General features: G+C 40.5%; 1 protein-coding gene across 6 annotated transcripts in view; it reads left to right on the top strand.

Moving 5' to 3' along the window:
- The first annotated feature begins 747 nt into the window (after positions 1–747).
- The window catches only part of UBTD2 (ubiquitin domain containing 2), a 61,512-nt gene continuing 38,758 nt past the window's right edge, over positions 748–23,501 (top strand). For 2 of the 6 annotated variants that reach the window (XM_057540886.1, XM_007171354.2), the window contains exon 1: positions 1,054–1,259. In XM_057540886.1, the coding sequence (XP_057396869.1) occupies positions 1,190–1,259 (70 nt within the window). In that variant the 5' untranslated portion in view covers positions 1,054–1,189. Of the gene's footprint in view, positions 1,264–20,510; positions 20,585–23,501 lie in introns of all 6 variants that reach the window. The other 4 variants (XM_007171357.2, XM_057540883.1, XM_057540884.1 and 1 more) reach the window with 4 other exon arrangements.

Below are 23,501 nucleotides of genomic sequence, written 5' to 3'. Positions count from 1 at the left end.
TTCTAAAGACGATTTAGGATACTTAAAGGGAGGATCTTGAGAAGTAGCACTGTGTCTGAATAATCAGTCCTGTGAGAATGAAACTAGCCCACGTCCCCTGAACTAAGGTCCACGCTTATCTCTCCCTGCACCGGATGGCTTGCCTCTGTAATCTGAGTTCAGTTTGCAACCACAATGACCGCCTCTACGTCTAATAATGGGGCACAGAGATTTTAGGGGGCAAGGGGATGGGGCAGGCAAGGGTAAGCCCAGACTCGGGATACCAACCCACTGAACTCTACACAAATCCAAAAGGTGCTGGGACTTCAACCTTCGGCCAGCCTAATGCATTCCCTCCGCCAGTTATTTGGGACCCAGCCTGCGAGTCTCCCATCACTACTGCTCTGTGCACCACCACCTTCCGCTCCCGACCCGCTTCTACAAGAAAGAGCTGACGCCGCCCGAGGAGTCAGAAACTCGATTTCGCCCCTTTCCACTTCTCCTTTCTCACTTTTGCTCCTCCTTTCCTGCTCTCTCTCCCTTCATCGACTTCCTTTCTTCTTCCCGTCTTCGCCTCTCCCTCCTCCACGCCTACTTTCCACGCCTCGTCCCTGGGAGCAATTCCCCAGTCCCCTCCTTTCCTCCAGCTCGGAGGCGCCCTCCTCTTGCCTCGTCGCCTCCTGGCTACCCCTCCGCCCGCGGCCCCGCCCGCAGCCAATCAGTGCGCGGCCTCCCGCGGCCCCGCCCCCCCCGGCTGTTCCGGGGTGGCCCAGCGGAGCCCAGGCCTCGGGAGCGGAGGGCGGCGCCGCGGCGTGGGGGCCGATGGGGCCTGGCGGTCGGCCGGCGCCGGCGCTGGGCTCGCCTGGACGCGGGTGTGCGGGGCTGTGAAGGGGTGAGGCGGGCGCTGCGGCTCGCCCGGGATGGGCCAGCCCCGGCCTGCCGGGGCCGAGCCGGAGGCGAGGGCGGCGCGCGGGACAGGCCTGCCGGGCGGGCGGCCCGGGGACTGAGGTAGAAGTGGGCGCGGAGGAAGGGGCCGAGCCAAGGCGGTGGGTGGAGCGGCGAGGGGGGCGGAGGCTGGGCCGCGGCGGGCGAGCGGAGCGGCGCGCCTGTCCGGAGCTCGGCGGCGGCGGCGGCGGCGCCGGAGGAGGCAGAGGCGGCGGCGGGCCCGGACGAGCGCCCGGAGGTGGCGGACGAGGCGCCGGGGGCCCCCATGGGCGGGTGTGTGGGCGCCCAGCACGACTCCTCGGGCAGCCTCAACGAGAACTCGGAGGGCACCGGAGGTAGGTGAGCGCCAGGGGGCAGCCTCGGCCCCCCATTGTTCCCGGCCAGGCCCGGCCACCTGTCCCGGCCCCTGCGGGCCCGCGGGCCGCGCGGCCGGGGTCCTCGTGCCCCTTTGTCATCCCCGCCTCCACGTCACTCCCCGCGCTCCGCTTCCGGCCGCCCCGCCGGCCGCGGGGTCGCCCCCTTTTCTCCCTGGCCCCCGATAAAGCCTTCAGCGCTCCGGGGATGTAGCCCTCGGCCTCTCGACCCCATCGCCTCGGCTCGGGAAACTCGGACCAGAAACTGCCTCTGGCCACCCTCACTCCCTCTCCAGCTGGTTTAATTATTCAGGAACAGGATGGCGGCGCTGGGGTTGCAGAAAAGCCAATTGATGGGGGGTGGGGGGGAGCCTGATGCCTTCCCTCCGACGCGCCCCGTCACATCTCTCCGCACCCGTCCTTGTTCAGCAGAGTTGGCTGGTCTCAGCTTTCCTGAGTTTCAGATGACAGCTGCCCTGGTTGGTTCCAATTTGGCCTTTTAAACCTGCAAGTTTCTGAAGCTCGGCTGGGGAAGTCTCAAGCGGCCACAGGCATTACTTTAACGAGGGGTGGGGAAACGGTCTTCCCGAGTAAAACGTGGCTTCTTGCTACAGCCCGGGGGTGTTGGACCAGTGTCGGGGTGGGCTAGTCAAATTCCTGTCCGTCTTACGTAAAGGAAAATATGTAGGATAAAAGTACAAATGCCTGAGAGTCCGTTTACCCTAGCAGGATCGGTACTGTAAAAGTTTTTGTAACACGAAACGCACTTCTTATTTATTGTAAAAAGCAGTTTGCTGAGGAGAGTATTTTAATGCAATTGGTGTTGTAGTATAGCAGAAGAATAGTACAGTTAATTCTACTTTTAGTTAAATGACCTCTTGCTGAGTCCATTCTATAGCTTGTGTAGAGGACAGAATGTTTTAAATAAGAAATCGCTTTTAGGAACAGCAAAGATGACAGTGTTGGTCTTGTTCCAACCTTGTGTTAGACGTCTCAAAATGTGGGGCATAAGTTCCTAGACTAAGTCGTTTGGGGATGGGTGGGTTTACAACTTTTTCTTAACATGCTAGCTAGCATTTAGACCAGCTGCTTGCCTGTCACTAAGCTCCATCTATAAACCATGTACATGAATGGTTTGGCTAATGAATGTCCTGAATTGCCTGGTGTTTAGCCATGCCACTTCATTTAAATTGTATGGGCATCCTGTATGTCTAAGTCCTGGGTAAATAGTTTGAGAGCTCAGCGAAGCGTGTCTTGAAAAAATCGTCCATGAAAACGGTACTTTATAGTGCATTTCAAGTCAGAGCATAATTACTCAGTGGCACATTAACAATGAGATTTGCCCTGAAAACAGGGCAGGAAGATAAAAAGGGCATGATTGAAAACACCCTTAGGTTAAGATCAACTTGGGGGTTAGATGATTCTTCCTGCGGGTGAGGTGATAATTAATGGTACTGAACTATAGGTGGTGTTACTTTTTAGTAAGTATAGGTAGTGTGCTTGTTATAGGTAGTGTTTAGTTTTTATTAAAATTTTTCACACTTATTTTAATATTCTAATTCAACGTTTTTCTATTGGTAATGCACTTGAACCAATTTATGGTTTTATGGCCTTTTGGTAGTGTGACTTATGACGAGCCAGGCATTATTAGCATGGGCTTTTTAAAGCAAGAAGTATTAGCTTTTGGTAGTTTATTACCAATGGTATCTAGTTAGATAACTATAGTATCAGTTTCTTTGAGAACTGAGTTCTCTGGATCTTAAGCTGTGCTTTACCTTTTTGAAATAAAGTTTAGAAAAAAGGAACCTCAATCACCAAACCTCTTTATTTTTTTTCTGGAGAGAAGGCATGACCCTGATGTAACTGGGGTGAAGGAATGAGCTGTGTGGCATAAAAGGATTACTTCTGGAATTTAATTAGGGAGGCCTTTATTCTTCATTGTCATGATAGTTAAAGAGTTAATTGTGGTTTAAAGGAATTAGCTCAGGTGAGTGTTTCAGGTTAACATGCTAAATAGTTTCTTGCTTATTATGATAGATTTTTGTTGGGAAGGGAAAGACTTTTTCCTAAGGGTGTTGGCACAGATCCTTCACTTTTGAGACGTACAACAGTTGTTAGTAGTTTTAATCTGGACATATTGGCCTATGAAAATTTTTTTATCAGCATGGAGTAAAATACAGTTTCCGATGCTTTTCATGACAGATTTAATTACATCCACAGTGTTGTGCAAACATCACCGTTTTAGAATGGCTTCACTTTCTGAATATCAGCAGACTTAGTAAGATGACTTTTAAAAAAAACAAACTTTTTTGGCTCTTTGAGATACTGTACTTTCCCTTTCCCTCTGAATCTAAGTCTCTTAAGTATGCAAATAATTGTGTGTATATTGAGAAAAACTTCCTTTCTAGGTGGATTAGTTCTTTGAAGAAATTTTGAGAAATTTTTGTAAGAGGTTATAGAATATGGAAATGGCTTAATTCATGTTATAGGATTTGTGTTGTCTATTGTTTTGGAATCAGTTGCTGTATCTTCTGGCATACCTTGCCTAGAATTCAGTTTTTGAGTTTCAGTTACTTTGACCATTTTTTAAATGCCTAATTTTAATCAAGAAAGGTATATTACAGGAGTTATGCAAGATTATTTAACAGGTCTCTCCAAGCTTCCAGACTCCTAGAATTTCCAATTGTTCTGACATTTGTAGACAGCATATTTTGTATGGTTCTCCACCTTATTATGACATTGTGATGCTGAGGTTGGCACTTAGGTCCTCTAGACAAGGCTCTAGCCCAAGGCATTTGCTAAGTAATTAAATCTCTGAGGATTTTTAAAAATAAGAAATACGTGAAGAAAAAACAATAAAATGAAATTCATTGAAGACAGCCAGTTACCTTCTTTTCATATTTTGATCATTTCTTTAATGAAAATAGTGATGTACAAAGTAGGTTCTCACTTTCTGGGTGTGTCATTTATTCTGTACATTCAATGATATCCCAAGATTACTGACCCAGGCGGTCACCAGTTTCCAGGTTTACAGGAGGATAACTCTGAATGCTGAACATTGACTTCTTTATTTCAGAGTGTCTTGAGAATATCATGGAATTCTTTCAGATATCCATTTATAGCAGCCTTAACACCTACTTGATGAGAACAATGGTTTTTGAGTAACAACAGCTACCATTTATCCAGTATTTATTATGTAACAGGTACTGTGATTATGTTCTCATTTAGTCTTCAGCAACTCTGGGAGGTGGATAGTATCTCTGTTTCATAGATGGATTGAAGCTGGGAGAAATTAAATAACTTGCTTAACATGGCATAGCTTACAAACGGCAGAGTCAGAGCTTAAACTCAGGGCTATAATAAAGAATGCTAGTTCTTTTCTTTTTTTCTAGTTTTATGTTTTAAGAATTTTAGTAAAATACATATAAAACTCACCACCTTAACCACTTTTTTTTTTTTTTTTTTTTTTGGCTGTGTTGGATCTTCGTTTCTGTGCGAGGCCTTTCTCTAGTTGCGGCGAGTGGGTGTGAAGTGAGTGGTATCTCATTGTAGTTTTGGCTTGCATTTTGTAATGGCTAGTTGTTAATGTGCTCATTTGGCATTTGAATATCTTCTTTTAATAGATAGAAATGTCTACTTAAGTCCTTTGCCTATTTTTTAATTGGGTTGTTTGGGGTTTTGTTGTTGTTGAGTTGTAAGAGTTCTTTATATATTCTGTATATTAAACCCTTATCAAGATACATGATTTGCAAATATTTTCTCCCATTCTGTAGGTTGTCTTTTCACTCTCTTGATGGTGTCTTTTTTTTTTTTTAAAAAACCCCACATCCTGGAAACTGTAAAGTAAGGTAACTAACTTCAATGGTTTGTTTGTTTGTTTGTTTATTTATTTATTTATTTATGGCTGTGTTGGGTCTTCGTTTCTGTGCGAGGGCTCTCTAGTTGCGGCAAGCGGGGGTCACTCTTCATCGTGGTGCGCGGGCCTCTCACTATCGCGGCCTCTCTTGTTGTGGAGCACAGGCTCCAGACGCACAGGCTCAGTAATTGTGGCTCACGGGCCTAGTTGCTCCGCAGCATGTGGGATCTTCCCAGACCAGGGCTTGAACCCGTGTCCCCTGCATTAGCAGGCAGATTCTCAACCACTGCGCCACCAGGGAAGCCCCCTTGATGGTGTCTTTTGATGCACAAAAGTTTAATGAAGTCCAGTATATCTATTTTTCCCTTTGTTGCCTGTGCTTATAGTTTCAGTTTTAAATATGTATTTAATGCTTCACTGATGGAGAAAGAATAAATCTATAACCAGTAATTTACAAACTAACATTTGCTTTCTTAACTATGAATAGAAAGCTGTTTGTTTTTTTTTTTTAATCAGTCATCAATTTTATACACATCGGTGTATACATGTCAATCTAGAAAGCTGTTTTAAGCTTATTTCCTCTGTCAGATCTGGTGAAAAGGTTGATTTGCAGTGAAATGGTTTTTATTTTATTTTATTTTATTTTTTATAACTCTTTATTTATTTTTATTTTTGGCTGCATTGGGTCTTTGTTGCTGTGTGCAGGCTTCTCCTTGCAGTGGCTTCTCTTTTGCGGAGCAAGGCCTCTAGGTGCGCGGGCTTCAGTAGTTGCGGCACATGGGCTCTAGAGCTCAGGCTCAGTAGTTGTGGCTCACGGGCTTAGTTGCTCCGTGGCATGTGGGATCTTCCCGGACCAAGGGTCGAACCCTGTCCCCTGCATTGGCAGGTGGGTTCTTAATCACTGCGCCACCAGGGAAGCACCTGCAGTGAAATGGCTTTTAAAAAGTTGACAAAGGTAATCCATAAACCTACTTCAACTTCGTAATCAAGAGGTGATTGTTGTATTTTCTGGGGAAGCATTTTAAAATCAACAAGCGCTGCGTACCTATAATATGCCCAACTTTGTATTGGTTGCTGTTGTTCCAAAAAAAGGAATCATTATCCTATTTCTTGAGTATGTCAGAATCCTTTTCTGGGAAAACGTAATAAAATATGCACATATGAAGCAACTATAAAACACTATTTAAACAGATAAAAATACCATTGAATAAATTGTGCACATGCTGAGGGAATAAAGGAAAACAAAGTGGCCTCAGCTGCTCAAAGGTGTGGTCCCTCAACCAGCAGCATTGCCATCACATGAGAGCATGTTAGAAACGCAGAATCTCAAGCCCTAGCTCTGAACTATTGAATCAGAATCTGCATTTTAACAAGATTCTCAAATGATTCTCATGCACGTTAAAGTTCGAGAAACATTGATAGAGGATTGCTTACAATGGGAAGAGACTGGAGTGAGGAACCCATTAGGGTAAAAAAAAAAATGGCAGGACTTGGTGATCTATTGGATGTAGGGATGGATACAGAAGAGAAAAGAAAATACCATGTTTGTGAACCTATCTATCTATCTATCTATCTATCTATCTATTTATTTATTTATGGCTGTGTTGGGTCTTCGTTTCCGTGCGAGGGCTTTCTCTCATTGCGGCAAGCGGGGGCCACTCTTCATCGCGGTGCGCGGGCCTCTCACTATCGCGGCCTCTCGTTGTGGAGCACAGCCTCCAGACGCACGGGCTCAGTAGTTGCAGCGCACGGGCCTAGTTGCTCTGCGGCATGTGGGATCTTCCCGGACCAGCGCTCGAACCCGTGTCCCCTGCATTGGCAGGCAGATTCTCACCCACTGCGCCACAAGGGAAGCCCCAGAAGAATTTTTAAGTTGAGATATCATTTAGGAATGTGCAGAAGTTTAGATATGGAACTCCTAAATGTTCAGGATTATGAATGTGGATTTTGGAATCACCTGGGGGATTGACTGAAGGTTTAAAAGCGAATGACTGCTATAAGTAAGTAAAAAGAGGAGGAAAGTACTAAGAATTGAGTCATGAAAATTTCACAAAAGGTAGAGAAATGAGAATCACCTCTCAGGACCTGACCATAGTAAGTAAGTTTACTGAATTTTGTTGAATTATTGGGAAATGGGAAAACAGGTCTGCCTGTGAAACTGATAGATCTGATTGTATTTGAACTTTTCATTCTAGTATGGTGGTTGCAGAAATTCTAGTTGTAGTTTGACTCATATCCTAATACAAGATAGACTTTTTAGGCATCCAGCCCCAGAATATACCAACAGCCCTTTTGAGGTTGGTGTACTTCAGAACAAACACATCCTCTACAAGACATCAGTTACTCTTTTTTTTTTTTTTAAATTAATTAATTTATTTGTTTTTATTTTTTTGGCTGTGTTGGGTCTTTGTTGCTGTGCATGGGCTTTCGGCGAGCGGGGGCTACCCTTTGTTGTGGTGCGCAGACTTCTCATTGCGGTGGCTTCTCTTGTTGCGGAGCATGGGCTCTAGGCGCGCGGGCTTCAGTAGTTGTGACACGCGGGCTCAGTAGTTGTGGCTCGCGAGCTCTAGAGCGCAGGCTCAGTATTTGTAGCACATGGGCTTAGTTGTTCGCTGCATGTGAGATCTTCCTGGGCCAGGGATCGAACCCCTGTCCCCTGCATTGGCAGGCGGATTCTTAACCACTGCGCCACCAGGGAAGCCTATCAGTTACTTTCTTCACCAAGAATATCATGCAAATCTATTCCTTATATATTTTCAGTGTCCCATATATTATTTATACACATCATCTAACTAGGTTGCTTATTGAATTTTCTTTTGCTTCTACTCTTAGGGCTGTGCCTATAGTAAAAAATGAAGCACACTGAACATGACTAGGACTAAAGATTAAGTCTCCTCCTTTTTTATCCCTAGTGTGACAGTAGAAGTAAAAATCTTTCATATTTTTTTTTGGGTTGGTGAGCTCTGGGGCTTTATGAGAGGGATGCATAAAATTTCATACTCTTTGGAGAGAGACATACTGTGAAATAGGAGGCATTTATTTGTTAAAGCAGAGGGTGGCTGATTTGACTAGGAGTGGAGTTGTGTGGAAAGAACCAAAAGGGACATCCACAGCAAGAAAACGCAGGTTGGAAATACAGTGAGTGGTACTGTGGGTGGGTAGGTAGGTTCAGGAGGTATGAGAACTGAAATTAGGCCAGGGAAGCTACAGTTGGAAAATACTGCCATATGGGGCAAGCTGAATCCTCTTTGAGAAAAGATTTTAAAACTCCAGTTTACATTAAAAACTGACATGGTATGTTGTAGCCCCCGCCTCATCAGCTACCTTCCACTGGGCTAGTCCCACTCGTTTTCAATTTTCTACTAAGTAGAGGGTTGAAATTTTTTCCCAGTCAAGATTATTTTGGAATTTATGTTGGAAAGACATTTTGAAAGAAGAGTCTCATCATGGATATTAAATGGGCTGTTTTTTTCATCTCTGGTTTTGTATTTAGGAATCAGTTGCTAGTGATACACAGTATGGACAGAAGATTTAAGCCACTAGAAATGATAGGAATTGTCATTCCTTTGATTTTTGATGGCCCTAGTCTATAATACCTGTCTTTCTTATGGAGAAATTGTAATCAGTGGATTTTATTTTTAAATCTGATTTTCTTACTGTAAATGCAAAGCTTTGGCAGCACCTTGCTAGTAGTACTATACCCAGGTGAGTCTTCTAATGTGAATGATTATTGAGTGTTAATAACAGTAATAAGGAACTTTTGTCTTTATGTTAATGAATTATCTCTCTTGGGGTTTTTGACCGAAACACATTCTTCTCTTGTTGCAAGGGAGCATTAGGTTGATTTTGGTAAACAACATGATCATATTAATTGGGCGATCAATTTGCTGATTTAGTGGTTCTCTCCTTTTTCCTTACTGCAGACCACTTGAATGGTTTATCTTCATTTGGTGGACCACTGCACCTGATTCTTCCCGCCACCCATCACCATCCCTACCCAACTTTCTGCTTCTGCTTGTCGGGCAGTACTAGGCTACCAGCAGGCTCCTCATGATTCACTGGTAGTTCAAGGACCATAGGTTGAGACTTTACTAATGCGTATGTACTTAAAGATGCATGTGTGTTGGCCAAGAAAAATCAAGCATGTATTCATCTTGCATCAGCTACTTTGACTTGCAGGCAGCAAGAATCAAGCTTGGTTTTGAATATACTCCATATATTGAGCTGAGTGGTTAAATATTGCTGAGTATACATTGGGTATTGTAATGCCATATTTTTGCATGTTTGCAGTAAAACTTTTAGAAGTTTCCATTATAGCTCTGTTTTTAGAAATGAAATTTCTGTTGAAGGTAGCTGTCTAAGAAAAAGATATTTACATGTGGGGGTAATTTTATATGAATTTTACTTGAGTGTGAAGTCTTAATGATATACATTTGCTCAAGACTTCAGTAAGTAATGAATTAGTGACTTTGGGACTTCTCTGTTTAAGTTCTTACCCTCACTAGAAATCCTTCAGATAATTTTATGCATTTATTATAATTGGCTTGTACGTATAAGCAGGGTCAGATTGCTTCTTTGCATTTGTTCAGATAGTTTCCATGCTTGTGGGCTGTGTGACAAGAGTATCAAAGGGGCAGAGTAACAAATAGTCCAAGTCATTCAAGGTATGAATCTGCTTCATAATAAACTATCACTTTCAACTCAGGGCAAACACTTTATTTTTTAGGTTCTTCTTGAAAGGAAGAAAGCTGTCTTTTAAAAATAGACAGCTTCTGTTATTTCTAATTGCCAGCACTTGAAGCTAACTATAAGTAGAGATATAAATAAGGCTTGCTCTGTGAAATCAGGTTAGCTTATGGTCTAATGAAGGAATCATATGTTTAAATAATTAGGAAGAGTTTAAAAAGTCTCTATAGCAATGAAAGTATTATGGAAATTCAAGGAGCAGTGTGGAGCACTGTCAGAAAACTTCATTGGAGAGGTGATATAAGAAGTTGGTCTTGAAAGAGGAGTAGATGAAGAAAAGGCAGAAGGGCATTCTGTGTGCAGAGGAAATTACTTGTATAGAAATATGAAAAAAACATGGCATTTTGGGGGACTGGCAAGAAGCTTGTGGAGGGAATGGTGAAACATGAAGTTATTAGGGTATGTTGTCAGATTTTGGAAGGCATAATTGGCATAATCAATAGACAAAGTTGTGAGACAATATTATAGGCGATACTAGTTAAGTGGTTTAAAATTTTACTTTTTGTTTTTTTGTGCATCTAATGAACTAATTCCCATTTAATGCTGCATTCTGAAGTTATTTTGTACAAATTTCTGATGTACTAGGTTGTTATAGTCTTTAACAGATTTTTCTTCTTTTGTAGTTGTAATGGGATTATTACATATTAAACATAAAGACAAAACCGATATCGTATATTAACGCATATATGTGGAATCTGAAAAAACTGGTATAAACGATCTTATTTACAAAGCAGAAATAGAGCCACAGACGTAGAGAACAAATGTATGGATACCAAGGGGGAAAGGGGGATGTGGGATGAATTAGGAGATTGGGATTGACATATATACACTATTGATACTATGTATAAAATAGATAACTAATGAGAACCTACTGCATAGCACAGGGAACTCTACTCAGTGCTCTGTAGTGACCTACATGAGAAGGAAATCCAAAAAAGAGGGCATATATGTATACGTATAGCTGATTCACTTTGCTGTACAGTAGAAACTAACACAACATTGTAAAGCAACTATACTCCAATAAAAATTTTAAAAATTAAAAAAATAAAATAGAAAAAAACCCATAAAAAATATGTTTGGTTTTTACATATACATGTAGGTGTTTGTCCCAGATCAGTTGTTTTCTCTTGGGTTCCAGTTTTCTGGCATATGTGAAGAGTTTGGGCTAAGATTCTGCAGATCTGCCTGAGTTTTAATCTCTATTGAGAAAAGGCCTGCATTAGTTGTGGTATTTTGGGCTCAGTTTCTTCTGAAGAAAAAAAAAATTGTTGAAAAACAGCGGATTAGTGGATTAGATCTTCTCTGTCAAGATATCTCATTCTTTTTAAAACATTTTTAATGATAATTTTCAAACATGTTGAAAAGTTGAAAGACTCTGGTACAAACACTTGAATACCCATCAATTAGATTGAACAAATGTGTGTGTGTATGTATATATACATTTGCTTAACTGTTTGAAAGTGAGTACAGACATCATGACACTTCAACATGCATCTTTAAAAAATAAAGCTTGGGGCTTCCCTGGTGGCGCAGTGGTTGAGAATCTGCCTGCTAATGCAGGGGACACGGGTTCGTGCCCTGGTCTGGGAAGATCCCACATGCCGCGGAGCAACTGGGCCCGTGAGCCACAATTACTGAGCCTGCGCGTCTGGAGCCTGTGCTCCGCAACAAGAGAGGCCGCGATAGTGAGAGGCCCGCGCACCGCGATGAAGAGTGGCCCCCACTTGCCACAACTAGAGAGAAAGCCCTCGCACAGAAACGAAGACCCAACACAGCCAAAAATAAGTAAATAAAAATAAATTAAAAAAAAAAAGTTAGTTTAAAAAATAAATAAATAAATAAAGCTCTTCTCCTACATAACAATACTATTATCACTCCTAAGAAGATTAACTGTTATTCCCTAAGATCTAGTCCATAATCAGAATCTCCCAGTTGTCCCCCAAGTGTCTTTTATATCTGTTTTTTTCAAAATAGGATCTAATCTGCATTTAGACATTGCATTTGTTTGTCTCTTTAATCTTTTTTCTTTAGAAATTTATTCTTTTTTTTAAGATTTTTAAAGATTTATTTATTTATTTATTTATTTTAGGCTGCATCGATCTTAGTTGTGGCACGCAGGGTCAATGATGGGATCTTTCGTTGCGGCCCATGGGCTTCTCTAGTAGTGGGTTTCTCTCTGGTTGTGGCGGCGGGTTTTCTCTGGTTGTGGCGTGCAGGCTCCAGGGAGCATGGGCTCCAGAGCACATGGGCTCTGTAGTTTACTGCATGCACACTCTCTAGTTGAGGTGTGCTAACTCAGTAGCTGTGGCACATGGGCTTATTTGCCCCACAGCATGTGGGATCTTAGTTCCCTGACCAGGGATCGAACCCACGTCCCCTGCATTGTAAGGCGGATTCTTTACCACTAGACCACCAGGGAAATCCCTCTTCAATCTTTTTAAATGTCTTTTTTTTTTAAAAGGAATTCCTTTATTTTTATTTTTTATTTATTTATTTATTTATTTATTTTTGGCTGTGTTGGGTCCTCATTTCTGTGCGAGGGCCCTCTCTAGTTGCGGCAAGCGGGGGCCACTCTTCATCGCGGTGCGCGGGCCTCTCACTATCATGGCCTCTCCCGCTGCGGAGCACAAGCTCCAGACACGCAGGCTCAGCAGTTGTGGCTCACGGGCCCAGTTGTTCTGCGGCACGTGGGATCTTCCCAGACCAGGGCCCGAACCCGTGTCCCCTGCATTGGCAGGCTGACTCGCAACCACTGCGCCACCAGGGAAGCCCCTCTTCAATCTTTTTAAATCTAGAAAACCTCCCCCCGCTTTTCTTCCCTATGATATTGACTTTTTGAAGAGTCTTATATTATGTACCACCATCTGGATTTGCCTGATTGTTTCCCTGTGGTGTATTTAGTGAATTCTTATAGCCTCTGTATTTTCTTTAGACTGGAAATTAGGTAGATCTAATTCTTTTTTTTTTTTAAGATTTAATTTTTATTTATTTTTGGCTGCGTTGGGTTTTCGTTGCTGCGTACAGGCTTTCTCTAGTTGTGGTGAGCGGGGGCTACTCTTTGTTGCTGTGCACGGGCTTCTCCTTGCGGTGGCTTCTCTTGTTGCAGAGCACGGGCTTTAGGCGTGCGGGCTTCAGTAGTTGTGGCATGCGGGCTCTAGAGCGCAGGCTTAGTAGTTGTGGCGCATGGGCTTTGTTGCTCTGCGGCATGTGGGATCTTCCCGGACCAGGGATTGAACCCGTGTCCCATGCATTGGCAGGTGGATTCTTATCCACTGTGCCACAGAGGAAGTCCCAGGTAGATCTAATTCTAACAAAATATGTATGATTCTTTATTTCCTAGACTATAGTAGATCCAAAATCCAAACTTTTCCTAGTTCTTTTCTGCTATCTAACTTCCAACACTGGGATAACCTTTCATTATGGAACAAGTATGAGCCTTTTTTTGTTTTTCATTTTTCCACGCAGAAATAATCCTGCCATCCTGAATATCATAGTACTATTATTCTTTAGTGCTTAGTCTCCTTCTCTTGTTCTTTCCCCCAACTTTATTGAGGAATAATTGACAAATATTATTGTATATATTTAAAGTATACAATATCATGATTTCATATACATATACATTGTGAAACTATTACCCAAATCAAGATAACTAACACATTCTTGGTAATGAGAATCCTTAAGGTCTACTCTCAGCGACTTTAAAGTATAGAGTACTGTGTTATTAACAGTCACCATACTGAACATTAGATCTTCATAACTTTTGCTTCTTAAAACTGAAAGTTTGTACCCTTTGATCCACATCCCGTTCTCCCATTTTTACAAAGATCTATCATCGTTATTTTTGTACATTACTTATATTCTCACAATATAAGCTGCATTGGACCTGGGACAGAGACTTCAGTTTTCTCATAGTACTTTAGGTTCAGTTAACAATTGTGTGGAACACATCTTTGACTTTATAATGGCGTTAGGGAGAAAGTGATATTTTCTTGATAGAACATTATTTAATTCTAGAACAAAAACCTTGTTAAATAAGACCATACAGTGTAATGAAAAGATCTGGGAGTCAGAATTCTTCAGTTCTGGTTCCACCTCTTTTCCCTGTGTCAGTTACCTTAAATAAGTCACTTGACTTCCTGGTTTCTTAGTTTTTTTTCTCATCTATAAAATGAGCATGTTGGATGAGATCAGTAGACTCCAACTTTTTAGACAGTTGAATCTTCTTTTTTAGGTATGTATTACATTGAACACTAATATATCAGTCTCAGCATTTGATTTCTTTTTATTTTGATTGTATATAGTCACTAAAAAATAAAAATAACTGATTTAGAGTCTCATAAAGTTCTATAGGAGATTTTTTAAAAGTTTGAATCACTAACACTATCAGCTATACTCAGAACTTACACACTAACATGTCATACAGTATTATGGTTTATGTTTTACTTTCACTAAGCATTCTTCAGTTAATTTTTAAGATGAGGGCATATACTGAGCAGATGCATATGAGATTGCTCTGACATTTAGTGAAGCCCAGACATCCATGTGCTGTATTAGTGTGTTCCCTGGTGCTGTGTTACATGTATGTGCTTGTATTAATAAAAGGCACATGCAGAGCTGTGGTTTTCCCAATCAGTGACACAGTTACAAGACGTTCCTTAAGTTTCATATATGCGTAGAGAAGGCAAGAGAAGCTTCATTTCAATGACTCTGTGATCATTTTGACCAAGCAGCATAAGCTAACATGTTTCATGATGGTCTTTATGTTTGAAATTTAACATTAGATGTGTGGTACTTTTTATTAGGGTTCTTAAAAAATAGCAAAAATATATTTTACAAAATAGTTTATGTTTGTGGAATGCTGAAACACATGTTTGGTCTCTTGAATTCTTTAGAACCAGTTTAAAAAGTTGTGTGACTAGATCCTAGGGAAAGTCTTAACCTAACACACATAATTTCAATCAGGTTTTCTCTACTCTCAGGATCCGTGTACTGTGTTGGGCATTGTATTAGATATTTGGAGTTTCATAGAATTAATGAAAGAATAGTACTATATTAATTAAGACGTTTACACAATTCAGAGAAATAATATGTTATCCAAATTAATTTTGATGCTAACTTCTAGAGGAAACAAAGGAAAGATAAAACATTAAAAATAGTGAAGGGATCAAGAAGATGGTGACTGTTGTAGCTATACTAGTAATTGCCATCTGGTTACAGATCTGGAAATTGGTTCACTTACTCCCTCTAATTGATTTGCTTTCACCAGGAATTAAAAGGATGGGGAACAAGCCCTCAGGGTGGTCTTTCTCTTCCAGAGCAACTTTTGGCTTAGAATGCACTCTGTAAGTGTAGGTATTTTATTATTCAAGATGTGAACTTCACCTCTCAGTTCATTTGAAGCTGGAAGTGCACCTTGGCATGGTTAGGCCTTTGCTTTTCCCTACCTCTGACGCCATGTCACTTTTCACTTTTCTCTTTTCTCTCTTGAGCATAAAATATTCCAACTCTTTGCCTACAATTGGGCAAACTTGTATTATGTTTAACCTTTGGAAGTTCAGACTGAGTACTTCATGGAAAAGGGATTGTTGGATGAGATCTTGTGTTTGTGATTTATGAAGGAGGAACTAGAATCAGAAGAGGTGCTGAGAAGGACCTGGAGGTGAGGTCTGGTGTCTGCCATGTTTGTGAGAGTCTGACTCTTGCTTATGAAGAATGGACTAGATTGAGATGAATCATAGAAGGGATGTCAGCGGAAGATCTTTGCATGTAGTGAATAAAGCTTAGCTTCTTCCCATTTCAGGGCCTTTGCCTTAATGTAAATAAATATTTGCTGTGTAGTGCTTTTTATTACAGTTCTTAAAAATAGCATGATCTTTACCCATGTTTTATTTTTTTATATTGCTTTTGGAAATTATTTGTTTACTTGTTTATTTCCTGTCTTCTCCCACAATATTATAAGGTCTGTGAGGTCAGGGGCCTTTTCTGATTTCTTCTTTACTGTATGCCTAGTATCTAGTATAGTTACTGGTACATGTGCATTCAGTAGTTGCTGATTGAATAAATAAGTGAAATAATGAATGAATAGTTGTGACTATTTTATCATTTGGAGAATGAAAAGTTTACTACTTGCCTTTAGTTATTTCATTTGTTTTTTGGGTGAAATGTATAGTAATAAAAACTATTGTAATGTTGTAATGTAGAACTATGTCCTTGGTTGTACAAGGGCCTATTATCTTTAGTGATCTTCCTCATGATAATTAACTCTGGGATAGATTCTTATTTGCCTATTTGCTGAAAGGAGGGAGTGATCTGATTTGCTTGTTAAAGTCTCCCCACTTATTTTGTGTTTATTTGTGTATTATTCTGTCATCCTTAGCAAGCTTAGTGGTGATTTGAATTGCTTTGCATATGAAAAGAGGGTTAATTATATTTAAAGCCCACCCAGCCCAGTAGCATTTATGTCAGGCTGTTTTTGAGCTGATTCTGTGCTTATGTTGAATGCAGCAGAAATCTAGGTCTCACATGCAGCCTGTAAACTATCATATTGACAAGGAATAATGAAGACACCCTTTAAGAATTCTCTGAATTTAGGTGTTCGGGGTTTTTCTGAGGAGACATTTTAGGGGATGTTGGAGAAGGGCAGAGCCTGGGGACAACTTGTAGGGTGGAACTGCTCTCTGAAGTACTTTACTAAAGACTGATTTCACTGTGGGGCTCAGAACTATTCGTCCTTTATTTATTTATTTTCTAAACCACATTCCTCCATATAAAAACTATTGAGTTGGCCAAAAAGTGCCTTCGGTTTTAAAGTAAAAATAAAAGACACATTTTTCATTTTCACCAAGAACTTTATTGAACAGCATATTCACCCTTTTGTTTCACTACCTTCTGCCATTTTTCAGGCAACTTAATAATTCCATCTTCCAACTTTTTATCTTTTTGAGCAAAGAACTGTTCCAGGTGCCTTTTACAGACTTTCAGGGAATTGAAATTTTTTCCGTTAAGAGAATTTTGTAAAGACCGAAATCAATCGAAATCCGAAGGTGCAATGTCTGGCGAATACGGCGGAAATCAGAACTTCCCAGCCAAGCTGTAACAGTTTTTGCCTGGTCATCAAAGAAACATGCGGTCTTGCGTTATCCTGATGGAAGATTATGCGTTTTCTTTTGACTAATTCTGGACGCTTTTCGTCAAGTGCTGCTTTCATGTGGTCTAATTGGGAGCAGTACTTGTTGGAATTATCATTTGGTTTTCCGGAAGGAGCTTATAATAGAGGAATCTCTTCCAATCCCACCATATACACACATCACCTTCTTTGGATGAAGGCCAGCCTTTTGTGTGGTTGGTGGTGGTTCATTTCGCTTGCCCCACAATCTCTTCAGTTCCACATTATTGTACAATATCCACTTTTCATCGCCCGTCACAATTTGTTTTAAAAATGGAACGTTTTCATTATGTTTAAGTAGAGAATCACATGTGGAAATATGGTCAAGAAGGTTTTTTTCACCTGACTTATGTGGAACCCAAACATCAGAGCGATTCACATAACCAAACGGGTGCAAATGATTTTCAGTGCTTGATTTGGATATTTTGAGTATGTTGGCTATCTCCCGCATGGTATAATGTTGCTTGTTCTCAATTAATGTCTTGATTTGCTCGCTATCAACGTCAACTGGTCTGCCCGACTGTGGAGCATCATCCAACGAGAAATCTCCAGCATGAAACTTTGCAAACCACTTTTTATAGCTACTTTATTATTTTATTTATTTATTTTATTTTTGGCTGTGTTGGGTCTTCAGTTCGTGCGAGGGCTTTCTCTGGTTACGGCAAGTGGGGGCCACTCTTCATCGCGGTGCGGGGACCGCTCTTCATCGCGGTGCGCGGGCCTTTCACTATCGCGGCCCCTCCCGCTGCAGGGCACAGGCTCCAGACGCGCAGGCTCAGTAGCCGTGGCTCACGGGCCCAGCCGCTCCGCGGCATGTGGGATCTTCCCAGACCAGGGCTCGAACCCGTGTCCCCTGCATTAGCAGGCAGATTCTCAACCACTGCGCCACCAGGGAAGCCCTGCAAACCACTTTTGACACGTTCGATCAGTCATAGCACCTTCCCCGTACGCTGTACAAATCTTTTTTTGTGTTTCAGTTGCATTTTTACCTTTCTTGAAATAATAAAGCATGATATACTGAAAATGTTTTTTTTTTCTTCCACCTTCAATATTAAAATGGCTACACAAAAATTCACCAATTTGGATAAGTCATTTTAAAAATAAATTTATTTATTTATTTTTGGCTGTGTTGGGTCTTCGTTGCTGCGCGCAGGCTTTCTCTAGTTGCGGCGAGTGGGGGCCACTCTTCGTTGCAGTGCGCAGGCTTCTCATTGCAGTGGCTTCTCTTGTTGTGGAGCACGGGCTCTAGGCACCCGGGCTTCAGTAGTTGTGGCTCACGGGCTCTAGAGTGCAGGCTCAGTAGTTGTGGTGCACGGGCTTAGTTGCTCCGCGGCATGTGGGATCTTCCCAGCCCAGGGCTCGAACCTGTGTTCCCTGCATTGGCAGGCGGATTCTTAACCACTGTGCCATGAGGGAAGTCCCATATACATTTTCTTGATTCTTACAGGGAACCTTTGACTTTAAGGAAGGCTGATACTAATATCGCCATTTTAGAAGGGAGGAAACTGAGGCACAGAGATGTTTTGATCTGATTAAGGAATAAAAAGAGTAGCCCAAACTGTAAGCTCTGTCTTCTGTTTTCTAATTCAGTATTCTCTCCACAGATGGTAAGGAAGGGTTTTGGTTGACTTTTCTATCCTTGGAGCAGAATGTGTGTGTGTGTGTGTGTGTGTGTGTGTGTGTGTGTGTGTGTTTTCATTCATGGCAGTAAACACAGTTGAGTTGAAGTTAATGAAATGTGGTTCTTAAGGACTCTTGTGTTCAAACTCCAAAATGGAGATGGCAGCAGTAAGAAATGAGGTGGGTAATTGTCTTTGATCTTAGTCAACAAATTATATTGCATCTCACAAGATAGAAATTTTGAGCTAAGATCTTAATTATCTAACTGGCTCAAATGGAAAAAAGTGATAATCTTGCTCATTTTCTTTTGTGCCCCTTTACTCAGTTACGTTCTTTTTCATCGTTACCTCTGCCTCCTATCCCAGACTGAATGTTTTCAGCTTAAAATTCAGTTTTATTCAAGCTTGTCTTGAATTTAGCAGTTGAACTTTGTGGGGAAGCAAGTTTCCTTCAGGTCCGTAAAGTACAAGAAAAGAAGGCTTTGTCTAATTTGGAGAAAGCTTATAAAGTCTTTTTAATAAAGGGTGCTCTTAAATCACCCTTAGTGGAGTATTAGAATATCTGTCTGCTTCAAATCATAGAGTGTTGATTGTCCTGAAGGGGTGAGTTGAAGGAGGTTACATGAAAGTTCACTCTGATGAGTATATACAGAAATTTAAGGATGGGGATTGGAACCCAGAAGTGAATGAGTGTCTGTGCTTATAATATCAGCATATGGACATTTGAAACCAACTCCTGGTTTTTATACCTGATAAAAGGAACTGAAACCATCCGTCACCTGGAGTGTCTCATTCAGAAGTGGGGAGGGGGGAACCTATGGTGGTCCCATAATATAGTTTCATTATCAGAGCTTGTACTTTTTCTGGCCGTCACCAATAAATTTCTTCCTTGACTTGGAAATAATAATTTTAACTTGATGGTGATTAAACAGCTTTTGGGCCTTTGATCATTGCTGTGTTGCAAAAATTAACACGCAGGGCCTGTTGAACAAACCCTTCTGTGAATTTGGCTTTTGTGGCTCTTGGTTTGTGATGATTGCATCTTGTCATGGATACTTCTCTCTTCCTAAATGACTCAGAGTAGTTTATATACCCTTTAAATTCTCATAACTGTGAAGTGAAAAATTGAGATGTGCCACTACATATAACAAGTAGGACATAGTGGAAAGGAATTTGAGGAAACAGTACAATGATACCCAATATTTCTAGACTGAACCTTGAGTAAGGCACTTAAGCTGTAACAAGAGCTTTGAGAATGGGGAACATTGCTTATCTGTAATACATACTACTGGAGGCAAGAAGGAGACTATCTTTTTGCATTGGATCCATCATGGGGTAGAAAACAGGTTCCTGTGTGTGTTTGTATTTTTGTTTTCTATATACCAGCACTAAGTGTACTGACTAGAAATTACAGTGTAACTGTATAGGGCAAGCAAATGACTGGAAAAAGAACCTTTTTCTTTTTCTGTCACAGATGATCTTTAACCATTTTAAGAAGGGAATAATAAATAGGGACAGAACTTACTTTTCAGTGGTAGAGGTAGGTTTTTCAGTTTGGGACGAGGATGTATACTAAAAGTCTTAGGTGTATGAAAGTTTCACCATTTATCAGAGGAGGGAAAAGACGTTTTCAGGCGAAACATTGAGGGAGATTAAAGAAAATTAAGACGTAGAATAAAATTCAGTTTCCGTTGAGAAATAATTCTGATAGTTCTGATTTGATAATAAATAGGAAGTATAAACAACATTGGTGAGTTATTTTTGTAGTAAAATCTTGGGGGGGAAATGCTATACAATTTTAAAATAGTTAAAGTATTGATTAACAATATCTTTGCATTTATTTCTAGATACAAGCTACAAGCTACTTATAACATTGCTAAACTAAATCAATACCTGTCCAGAAGTTCGGACTGGAGCACTTGTAAGATCACTTTTGCCTTCTAAGTAAGAAAAGAGAATAATTAAAGCTTTTGATTCCTATACATAGCGTGCACACCCTTATACATATATGTTCATTATATATACAATATATATACAACATAAACACTGTACACATATACAAGGTATACGTAGATATATAGACATATACTATGCATATTATATACATTATTATATATAATCTCTTTGTTTTATATGAGAATTTGTGTAGGATGAATCCTTTTTTTACTAACTTATGGTCATTTTTAAATCTTTTTAAAAACTGGGGCTTCCCTGGTGGCGCAGTGGTTGAGAATCTGCCTGCCAATGCAGGGGACGCGGGTTCGAGCCCTGGTTTGGGAAGATCCCACATGCCGCGGAGCAACTGGGCCCGTGAGCCACAATTGCTGAGCCTGCGCGTCTGGAGCCTGTGCTCGCAACGAGAGGCCACGATAGTGAGAGGCCCACGCACTGCGATGAAGAGTGGCCCCTGCTTGCCACAGCTGGAGAAAGCCCTCGCACAGAAACGAAGACACAACACAGCCATACATACATACATACATAAAAAGAATGTAAGCAGACAAGAATATCATTAAAAAAAAAATTTAAAAAAAACTGAAAAATTTTTTAAATGTAAAAAGCAGGTTTAAGAAAAAATTTATCCTGTGACCTAACGTAAACATTTTCGTGTACATCCTTTCAGACTCAGAGTATATGGCTGTGTGTATAAAAGAGAGAGTGAAGCAAAAATGTGTTCATATGTTTAGAGAAATTGTGATGTGCTTTTTGAGGTCACAGCTACAGCTTCTAGAGTTTGACTTTACTGATGTGTTAGCTTTGGGATATAATGAGTATGTCATTGTTAGCTTTTCATTTTGGGAGTGTTGTCAGTATTTTTTCTAAAATTGAGCTGGCTGTTTTAAAAGTTAGGAATTAGTAGAGTCATCATAATGATGTGAGAGATGCACATTCCAGGACTTAATGTGAGGAGATGCAGTGTAAACTGGAGAAAGGAATACCACACTATAATTGGCAAGTTGCTTGATGCTTTTTTGTGGGCAGTTTGCAAGAATTTAGTATTTCTTTACTTCCTTCTGAAAAGTTAAATAAGCTGAAAGTAAAGCTTGGGATTTTGTAATGGTGATAGCCATAGATGCAATTTAAAAGGATTAAATGACATCCAAGATATATTTCTTTTCCCATGAATCTAACCCAAAGGCAATACACTTTCTAGTAGTTTTTCTGTCACTTTGATTGTTTGCATCAGATATCACTTTCTTTTTAACTTGATAGAGAATTTGATGTTTGAGCCCCAGTTCTGCCTTATGGATTTTGTGGCAAAATCTTAGACAAGCCAAAATATCATTATTTTCTATGGTTCTGCTGTACCTACTCTTGGATTCTTATCTGTTCTTAAAAGCAAGAGTTCTTTGCACTTAGAATCCCATTCAAGGAGAAGGACTTGGCAGAGGAACACAATTTCAAGTAACGTATGTTTACCCACATCTTTGGCAGGCTCTTAAAAACATTAGAATTTCTCAAGCAAAGGAAACTTTTCAGATTGAAAAGGGAAACCATCTTGAATAAAGAATTGTATGGACTGCTAGTACCTTTCTCAGGAAACACTTAGTACTAATTTTGGCACTGTGCTTGGGACAGGCACCAACATGCTTTTAGTAATTAGTGTCTGGGAAGTAGCGTGTTGTTTGGGCACTTCAGATCAATGCCAACTTGCTATGCCATCTTAAGTACTGGTTCACAGCTTTGAAACCTCATGGAACCCCAAGACTTTAGAGATGGATTGATCATGTAGTTTCACTTTGTAGGTGAAAGTCTGGGACCATGTTGAACACTTATTCTAGTAATTCTTAAAACCACAAGACACCATAGTCCTAGTGGTTAAGAATATGAACCTTGGAGTTAGTCTAGGTTTAAATCCCAGCTATACCATTTAGCTGTATGATCTTTGGGATATTTTTTATATTTATTCATTTAACAGACATTTAGGTATTGTTTTTTATGTTCCAAGGCACTGTTCTAATTGTGTGAGAAATATTACCTCATTAAATCTTTGTAACAATCCTCTGTAACAGATATTACTATTGTCGTCTCCCTTATCCTCCTCCCCACCTAGATACTTTACCTTCTTAAGTTTGTTTCCTCATTTTAAGATAGAGATTACACTAGAGTTATTGAGAGGATTGAGTGGGATGGTATAGAGTGCACTCTGCACGGTGGCTGGACCACAGTATGCATTCTCTGTTGACTGTTGTTACTTTTTCTGAGAAAAGCAACATTTTTGGCAAACTGCTGCCTTCACCTGTGATGTAACAGTCAGAGTAGTAGGGATCATTCCCTGCAGGGTTTTTGAAATGCTTACAGGAACTTTTCTTCCTTTTCCTGAAGAATTTTGAGTTGGTCAAGGAAAGTCTCAAAGTGTCTAATTCTGTCTAGACACAATCAGCACCCTTAGGGTGTCGTGGGTTTTGGGGGCCAAGTGAGATCTAAGTTAATATCATGGTTGTTGTACCAAATCCAAATTATATCCACGGGATTATCAAAGGGTCACAGGTCTTTTTTTCTCTTTTTTACTTTATTTAAAGATAACATCGGACTTCAGAAAAGTTGCAAAAACAGTACAAAGAAGTTCTGGTAGCCTTCATCCGAATTTCCCCAAATGTTAACATTTTATCACAGTTGCTTTATCATACTCTTTATATATACATACATATGTGTAAATACTTAAATTTTCTTGAGCTGTTTGATTAAGTTGCACACAGTAAACCCTTTTACCCCTAAATACTTTAGTGTGTATTTCCTAAGAAAAAGGACATTCATATAACCACAATATAATAATCAAAATCAAGAAATGAATATTGAAATAATATTTACTCTAGACTTTATTCAGATTTCCCCATTGT

This window comes from Balaenoptera acutorostrata, chromosome 2 (assembly GCF_949987535.1).
Source record: "Balaenoptera acutorostrata chromosome 2, mBalAcu1.1, whole genome shotgun sequence".
Taxonomy (NCBI): Eukaryota; Metazoa; Chordata; class Mammalia; order Artiodactyla; family Balaenopteridae; genus Balaenoptera; species Balaenoptera acutorostrata.
Note: the sequence above shows the minus strand (reverse complement) of the source record. Positions and strands in the feature narration are given on the sequence as shown.